Raw genomic sequence first — 9533 nt, forward strand, 5'->3', positions numbered from 1 at the left:
GTGTGTGTGTACATTCAAGACGACAGCACACAGTTTCTGTTTACTAGCTGCAAATAATATTTGAATAACATTTGACACATCTGCAAAATGTGTTTAAATCAAATTTCTCTTACTGCATGGAGCCTAGAGATTTAAAAATAAAGAGCAAAATGTAGAAAGTAGAAAGAAAGTAGAAAGTAATTCATGATGGCTCTGATATGCATAATCTGCATATTTGTACTAAGGAGTGTGGGTAATTGGTGTGCTTCAATCCTCTCTGCTGCAGACGGATTCACGTGTTGTGTAATAGACACACCTTACCCTGCAGGGACTTGTGTGTGTGTGTGTGAAAAAGTGCATATGTGTGATCCTCTGTGATGATGAAGTTGTGATATGGTTGCTTCATTAGTTTCACACAATGTATTTATGATCTATAGTCACTCTGGATGTTTTTTTAAACAAGCTTGTCTTGTTTAAAGAATGTAGTTTGTGTGGATAATAGAAGGTTTTACGGACTGTTTTCCATTCTTTTATCAATTTTAAGATTGATAGAAGATTGATGAAATAGATATGAGACTATTGCTCTATCTGTGGTTCTGTATGATTTCTCTAACTTGATTAGCCTTGTGTTGGTTTCTACAGAAAGATGGCGACACTGATCTGGATTGTGTAGATGGGAAAGGTGATGATTAAATGTTAGGTTCAGGTGTTCATTGATGCCCTTAAGGAATTAATATAGGCTCTTTCAGTTCTTAGTTTTAATGAAGTTGGATAACTGCTGATGTTCTGTAATCAGGTATTACAGCCCTTGATTTTACAATACCAGTTTATATTATGTATACAGGATAGGTCATAGTGCATGCTCACCTGAGTACAAGTAACGTGAGTTACATTACAATTAAAACTGTTCACTCATGGTTTTGGCATTGACTTCTCTCACAGTCTCCTGTGGTGAAGATGCATACAATTACCATTTCTGATGTCACCAACTCCCTGCGCAGCGAAATTGCTGCAAAGGAGGTCCCAGTAGTGCACACTGAGACCAAGACCATTACCTATGAATCTGCTCAGGTGAGGGAAAGATTTAGACTTGTTTGTTTTTTTTTTTGCTGCTTTACTCTTTAATTTTTTTTGTTGTGGCTGTTTGTTTTGTGGGTCACAGAATTTTTGTGCAGTTTTTGATTAGAGTATGCTAGAATGTGTCTTTTGTTTTATTTTAGCCTGACGCTCTGACAGAAAAAGAGGGCATGCTTCTCAGTGCGCAGACGATCACCTCTGAGACAGTAAGCACCACCACCACCACTCAGATCACAAAGGTAAGCATGTCCATCTCTCCTTTACCTATTTCACATTCAGTCAGCAGTACCAAGCAAGCTGGGTTTACCTCAGGTTTCAAACCATTTACATGAACTGTGGGCTGTTTCACATGTGCAGATTAATTCACAGTAGCTGATGAATAGGGGTGTGCAGTATATCAAGGGGAGATGCACTGTATGTCCAAATGTTTGTAGACACCTGCTCATCCAACATGTCTTCTGAAATCTAGCATATTAGTATGACAGTTGTCTCTAGTTTGCAGCAGTAATGGCCTCTACTCTTCTGTGAAGGCTTTACAGTATAAATTGGAACATCGCTATGAGAATTTGATTGCATTCAGCCAAAGGAATACTAGTAAGGTCAGGTACTGATGCAGGATGATCAGTTTTGGATCACACTTGAACTCCACACCAGCTCATGTTCAGCTGCTCCAGAACATCTCATTCTATTGCCAATGCTTTTTATATGGCAATTCTGAAAGTTTTATGTGTGCAGTTGAACGTCTATGTCAGCAGTGGGTGCATCTTAAAGTAGTTAAGTGTTAATTATACAATATAGTTTTCAGCCCAGAAAGTTCATATCAGTGCTTTCAGTCCTACAAACCCCATTTCTGAAAATGTTGGAACATTTTGTGAAATGTAGTAAAACAAGAGTCTGTTATTTGTTACTTCTTCTGAACCTTTATTTAACCTTTGTATAACAACAGCACAGTGAAATGACTTTAATGTTTTGGCTAAACAACTGGATTGTATTTTGTAAATATAAGCAAAATTTCAATTTTATGCCCACAATACACTCAAAAATTGTGTCGGGGCAAAATAAGAGTGAAAAGTTAATAGAATATTCAAGTTAAAAACAATTAATATCCTCAATTCCCAGACAATTAAAAAATGTAACTAAAAGGAAAGGTAATGCAACACAGTTGTAAGCATGTGTCCGTCCCAGCTTTTTTTGAGTGTGTTGCAGACACAAAATACAGTTAAGTTTGTCAGTGAAAACATAGGAAATCTTTGCTTTGTACTTTTGTCAGTTAAATAAAGGTCCAAGAGAATTGACAAATTACAAACAAATTCTTGTTTTTTATTGCATTTTACAAAATTTCCTGACTTTTTTTGGAAATGGGATTTGTACCTTTTTAAGCCTTTTTTTTAATTAGATAATAACTACTGTGGATTGTTTTGCCATTATGAAGCCGACATGAAAATTATATAGTTAAGAGAACTGCATGACTGCAGAGGTCAAAGCTTTTTTTTGCTTGTCTGAATCTTGTCAATTCAACACCTGCAAGAGTTAGAGCCTTGAATTTTATTTATTTATTTAGTCAATTTTCTCAGAAGAGTTAGTCACAGAATTTAATATTTATTTATTACATATTTTCCACCTTTCATATGCTGGTAGTTAAAAAGTATTTCTCACAGAACTGTGCAAAAGTCCACCCAAAAAAGACCACCCATAATTTATTTAATTTCCAGTCAAAACAGCCCTTAAGTACAAGTTATTTATTTTTTCAATACATATTTATGAGCAGGTTAGATATAAGATTATCCACTTGCAGAAGGAATGAAAATAAGTGGGGAAAAAGTTCAAAATGGAGTTAAAAAAAGTGAAAATGAGACACATAACAACTCTGCAAGACCTGATAGACCACCAAAACTGTCAGTATGAAATAACCAGTACTTAAATCGAGCTACACTCTTGCTTTAGATCTGAAAAATCCACAGGTGTTTCTGTCCATCTTTCTACTATATAGAAGACAGCTCAGTGATATGGGTCTGAAAGGACATCTAGCTATCAAAAGAACATTTGCAGTCAAACACTTAAGCTGCTGCTTCTCAGACCTCATCGTCTTTGAATGTATTAGAGATTGCTCGGATTGAGAGAAGCAGAAAATGCAATCAACTTCCAAGACTGAAGTCTGGAGATGTGGAACAATATCCCCGCAGATTTCTGAAAGCAGGTCTCCTGAAAGGAATGACAGCTGTATTAAAGGCAAAAAAAGAAGTTAATGACATTGCGTTCCCTTGCAAAGGTTTTGCATTCCCTCACAAATGTTTCGCGTTCCCTTGCAAATAAAATGCATTCCCTCTATGCTAAAAAACAAAGCTCTAATGTAGGCAATGTCGTTGGGCACATCTGGTCCTACATTTGCTTGCTGTTGTATATTTTGAGGAATTATTATAATATATGGAATGCATATATTTTGAGAGGGAATGCAAAACATTTGCGAGGGAATGCATAATGTGCAAGAGAATGCATTTCTTTTTGTGAGGAAATGCAAAACATTTGCGAGGGAACGCAATGTCATTAACTTTTAACCACGGCCCCTTAGAGACTCCGTATCATATTGTCTCATTGGACTATCTGCCCTAAATGTCATTTCATCACATAGGTGCGTGGGAGCAATTCTTTTTGACTACCATTGTATTCTCTTTATAACAAATGAGAGTTTGTGCTGTGGTATTTAAATAAAGATGATACTACTGTAAATGTAATACAACTAAAATGCTGAAATGCAAAAGAGTGTAGCCCAGTGCAGCAGTTGTTGAGGGAGTTTCCTAACAACCGTAAACAGAATGCTTGCTGATTTGCTAGCATAAAACATGGCAAATCCAAGTAAATAATTATATTTCAAATATGTGTCAAGAGTTAGAAAGTTTCTGCTTCCTAATATAGATAGAGAAGTGGACACAGCTCCCAAAGCATTTCTTACTCATTAGATTCTAAAAATGACCACTAACTGTGTATAGCTTTGCACTGAGTTTTGAAATAAATACCATAGGGAACACACAGATACAAGGCTGTTTTACAGTGAAGCCAAATTGCTGCCTAGCCAACAATAAGTTATCATTGCCATGTTTTAGCAACATTCTAAAAAGAGAATCATTGGCCTGAATAAATGTTCTTTGTTTAATCTCACGGGACTGTAGAGGTGGCCTTGATGCCATATGATTCCAACAGAGAGGAAAGAGGAAGTCTCTGACAGTATTGTCTTAATAAGCAGCACTTCTTCTGCATGCTTACCTCAGTCTTCTCCCTTCCTCTTCATTTTCTCAGACAGTGAAAGGAGGAATCTCAGAGACCAGAATTGAGAAGAGGATTGTGATCACTGGTGACACTGAGATTGACCATGATAAGGTAAAAGTTATGATTTCCAGTCCCCTCTGTATTGTTGACATATTTTTGAATAGTAAGTATATTATTTCAATTCTGTTGTAAACAGGATTGATCTTTAATTAGATTGATGAAAATTTGCCTAGTCATCAGTTAATATTTGTTCTGATATTTGTATGTGTGATTAAGTTTGATTTGCCCTTTATCTGCTCTCCAGGCTCTGGCTCAAGCCATAAAGGAAGCAAAGGAGCAGCACCCTGACATGTCTGTCACTAAAGTAGTGGTGCATCAGGAAACTGAGATCACCCCAGAGTAAAATCTACCCAAAAATAAGTAGAGGTGAGGAATGGCTAGGTGTTTATGTATGTGCATGCGCATGTCTTTGTTTCACTGTTGCTGTTGCATGATGCATTTTCAAGCAATGAATTGATTTTGGAAATTATATTGACATTATACTGTGTTTATTCCATGACATTCTTAAATTTCGTGGAATAATTCTATTGGTCTAATATATTTAAAACAAGACCAGATCCATTTACTGTCAGAGCTGTGGTTGGAGAGCAGGCGAAGAACGTCAGTCATTGGCACAGGTATAAAAATAGCCTGTTCAACTACTGCGTGCCTTATGTAAGAGTAAGAAAATGTTTTAGTTGCTCTTGTCTGGTTACACTCCAGACATGTAAGCCAATCAAAACCATCACATTCAGTGCTGCAGAGTTTGAGATGACTTTCTGTATGTTAAAATTCACCTTCAAGGCAAATGTTTATTCACTTTAATAGTAACCAAGAGGCTAAAATTCTGACTATGTAAGTACAAGTTGTAAACTTCATTGCATTAGTTACTAATAGTTAGGCTACACTCTTTATATTGCCATAGCCATTCACAGAGACTAACTTTCGTGACTGTTCCACAACATTAAGTATAACAGTAAACAGACAGTAAAATACCACCGTTTTGTTCTTCAGCACAGAAAAATTATTGCCAAGGTGCCATGGGATAAGCAGGATAAATCACTATGGGACGTGTGACCGGTCATTTGAAAATAATCCACTCCACTCCACACCACCCTGGTGTGGATTATTTTCATGTAACTGCACACCTGTCATGGTTTATCCCTTATATAATATACAAGCAATCTGCACTCATTAAATATGGTATAAATGTACTGTCATGTATTGTGGAAAGATGAAAGCCATGGAAATGAACCCATTATCCATATCTTTTTTGTTGTTGTTGTTTTTGTTCTTTTTGTTCTTCATTTGTAAATTATATATGTATTATTGCCTTTGCTTCAGCTAAAACAATCTTTGATATTAGTTGCTGTGCATATAATGCAATGGTACAATGTTAGAATTGGTTTCTAATTGCAGCACTCACAAGATCATCTGTGCCTGTGTCCCTTTATGTTTCATGTGCTCCATGTATGAAAGCAAAGCATTCCTTCTATAGAATAAAACGTCTCTTCACAGACAGGTCTCTCTCTCTCTCTCTCTCTCTCTCTCTCTCTCTCTCTCTCTCTCTCTCTCTCTCTCTCTCTCAGTATGAGTTTCAGAGCAGTGGTGCTAGTAGAGAGATTAACTGCAGTGCTATAAATCTGTATCAGTCATAACCCCTGCAGTTTCCATGTGGCCTGCAATCAAATCTTTCTGACCGGAGGCCTCTGTAAACAGAGGCCCAAAGGTTTATGGTATGCATCTAAATCTAACCTCTTACAGAAATAGGATAGAATGCAACATAATCTTTCACAGTTAGCACATTTATAGAGTCGGCTCAGACTGAGATTCTCTACACTGTGAGTTGCCTTGCAAGGAGAAGGAAGAGATGTACAGAATGTGCCCAAATGTTAAAAAGCAAGCCAAGCTCCTTTGATGAGCGAATAATGATCAAAACCATGGAAAAAGGACTTTTGCGGACAGCTTCTCTAGGTACTCCAACAAGCAAACAAAGCCATATAAACAGTGTGCTTGTAAAGCCTGATTAAGGGTAGAGAAATGTAAAAGCACTTCTATAAACTCCTCTGAGTCCTGACCTTCTCAGTGTACCATGTTTCCGCCATGCTTTAAACATGTCCATGCTCCTCCTAACTCGCCTGTAAAGCTGCATGGTCCATGGTAATGGGGTTAACAAAGCACATTTCAGAAGGAAAAAAGGACTTGTTGTTAGTGGAGCCATGTGTGTGCAGTCGTGGAGCTGTTTGTGTGAGGTGCAATGTGTCTGGTGTTACTTAGTGCCCTGCCAGGGTGGTATGTATACACTCTGAGCTCCCCGGGGATGATGGGAAAGACTGGCCCTGCTTATGCATGCACAGACACGGCTCACTTCTATGCTCCATCAAATGCACACTGTTTACTTTAGCACTTTAGTCTCAGGATGTGCATAGGCTTTTATGATTACCACCGTTCTGTTCCTGAAATTCCTAGCAATTGCAAGTTGCCTCTGCCCTACCTCTGAATCTGCGTGGTATGCCTTGCTTCTTATCACCAAAAAATGTTCCTAATTTAGTTTTTTTCCAATAGTATTTTTGTAGCCTTTAAAATGCTGTGCATGGTTTGATATTAAGTCCTTTCAAATTTAAATACTTCATAAAAGACCTCCCATTATCCATCAGTACATCTGTGAATTATTTTTGGTCTGTTGCCTTTAGTGTCATCTGAGATTGTTGTTTACATTTATTGTTTTGCTTTTGCTTTCTTCAGTTTATGTCTGATAGCTTTGATCTGGTTGTTCCTGTGCAGGGGCAAAATAAACCTGGGACCAATTTGAAAGATGAACGTGAACATGACCACAGCCCCGCCTTCCCGAACTGCTCAGTTTCCTTTCTTTCAGTATGTTAACCACCATACAGACCTAGTTACCTCAGAGACATGCACCTTTCCTGTAGAAGGCCATCCCTGATCGACAGACATTCCAACCACCCTGCACCCCACTGCCCTACACTACCCAACACTCTGTTCCCTCAAACATAATCTCAAGTATCAAGCATCTCATTGGACTGCAAGCTGAGCCCCAAATGACCTCTTTGGACCCTCTTGATAGAAGACCATCAACATTGTAACCAGCTGGAGGAAGAGCACAGGTGACCATCTCCAAGCAGCTCCCATGGACTGATCCTAGTACCCACCATTGACACACACTCCACCTTCACTCTCTGATGTCTCTCTAGATGTCTTGTTAGCGACTGATTCATGGCAAAATGTTTTCTAATAGGAAAAATGTTTTCTCAAAGGACGATTTGTTGTTTATATCTCATTTGTTTGACAGTTTAAGAATAGACTTCAATAGGTTTGGTCATACAGTCACAGGAGGATGGTGAGAATTTTAAGGACATTTTTCTAACAGGTTCTTTTTTCTTTAACTGGACAAATATAATGTGTAATGCTATGCTGGGGTTGGGTTCTTTGCATGGGACAAAGGAGCATCTGTTGTCATCAGAGAAAGATTTTGGTTTCATTCTGTTGTAAACCAGTATTTTTACATGTATTACTTTCCTACTGTGTTAATGTTATTTATGTGTCTTTTTGTTTTTGTGTAAAAGAGTTAAGTGAAATGTTAAAAGTGTTCATTTTAAACAAAAACGGGCCAGTACAGAATCATTTTCATTTTTTGAAATATGAATATTACTTTTGTGAATCATATTTATTGTTCTTATAGTCAGTATCATTATCATCATTTTGTTTTCTCTTTGGTTCTTGTCATTGTAGTTCTTTTGTCACAGTGGAATGGGGCTGTATTAGAGAAGAGGGACAGGGCAAACAGTCTAGTGATAGTATGTTCTGTTTTATTTCTATTTACTTCCAGCTGTCTTATTTTATGTGAGTATTCAGCATTTTAGATGGCCTGCTGTTTTTATGTGCAGGTTAATTGTAGTCTATGTTTTTGTATTAGATTTAACAGAGCATTCCAGTCACCAGCTACAGCTAATTCTTTTTTACTGGAATTGTAGAGACAGCTTTTTGTCTCTCTTCCATTTTCAGCATATTTCTACTTTTCTACCAAAGGGGGCAGTAGGATCTCATGCTCAGACTGCACATATCTGCAGAGCCTCAAAACATAAACAAGCATTCTTGCTAAAGCTAAACTAGGATTAGAGGAATTAGAGACTAGTAGGAAGAGCAGAGTTAATTGCTGATTAAAGTAACCCAAAGGTGCTCAGAAGTACTTGCTTATAATGCTTATATGTGTTTCCTGTCAACGTCAGCATTATTACTGTTCTGTGATTTATTTGCTTATATTGACTTCCTATGAGTGTCAGTCTATAAAAATGGATCAAGCATTGTGTTAAGCTTTGGCACAGCCAGTGTTACAGAGATCATAAATGTTAATTTCTCCATTTGGCAGATGCATTTATTAATGTGGCATGGACTACTGCCCCTCGAAATGAACCCATATCAACCTAAAGAATCCAGCACATACAGTTTTTAAATTGTCTATTTTCAAACCTTATGCTTTTATAATAGTATAAATAGCATTCTGTACAGAGGCTGAAGTTGCTGTAGCTCTTTCAGTGTGTTGTCTCCATCATCGTGGCACTCCTTTCCTTTCTGTTAATGTGGATCGTAAAAGAGGTGGAGTCTTGGGTTTTAAATATGTCCTTTCTTGTTTAGCCCATCTCTCTTTGCTATCATTGAGAAAGAATTCAAATGTAAAATAGAGCACCATGCACTGAATAAATTCAATTTTAGTCCCATTGTCTCTCTCCACACAGTTTCATAAGTGTTCTGATCTCTGTCGCTTGGCTGTTTTCTACTGTAGCATCATGTTTCCATGCATGTACCTCAAATGAGAGTGTGCTTCCCTCTCACATGTTATGCTTACTCACTGCTTTCTTGTTCAGGATGGAAATTTATAAAGAGTGAGATATGAATGAAGCCTGTTCTTTGATTACTGCCCTTACACTGACATCTCCTGTAATATATAATGGAGCTGATAAAGTAGCAGCCTGGAGCACTGGCTGCCACAGGTGAGAGAGGGAGAGAGACAGAGTGGCTGCATTTCTCACACAGTAATGGCCTCTGCTGACATAGAGAGGGATGATAATCATCTATGTTCAATTGGAATTGGCTGTCTGGGAGGCGCCAGGAATGTTCTATCCGTGATTGGATAGGAGCTTTTTTTTTGGTACTGG

At 37.7% G+C, this 9533-nt stretch overlaps 1 protein-coding gene across 1 annotated transcript in view; it reads left to right on the top strand.

Annotated features, from left to right (window-relative positions):
- The window catches only part of epb41a (erythrocyte membrane protein band 4.1a), a 71554-nt gene extending 62278 nt beyond the window's left edge, over positions 1 to 9276 (top strand). Inside the window, exons 17-21 of the mRNA XM_036567048.1 lie at positions 922 to 1050; positions 1200 to 1295; positions 4351 to 4431; positions 4625 to 4746; positions 7144 to 9276. Of these exons, the coding sequence (XP_036422941.1) occupies positions 922 to 1050; positions 1200 to 1295; positions 4351 to 4431; positions 4625 to 4723 (405 nt within the window). The 3' untranslated portion in view covers positions 4724 to 4746; positions 7144 to 9276. The remainder of the gene's footprint in view (positions 1 to 921; positions 1051 to 1199; positions 1296 to 4350; positions 4432 to 4624; positions 4747 to 7143) is intronic.
- Positions 9277 to 9533: the final 257 nt, after the last annotated feature.

The sequence above is a fragment of the Colossoma macropomum genome, unplaced genomic scaffold (assembly GCF_904425465.1).
Source record: "Colossoma macropomum unplaced genomic scaffold, Colossoma_macropomum, whole genome shotgun sequence".
Classification (NCBI taxonomy): domain Eukaryota; kingdom Metazoa; phylum Chordata; class Actinopteri; order Characiformes; family Serrasalmidae; genus Colossoma; species Colossoma macropomum.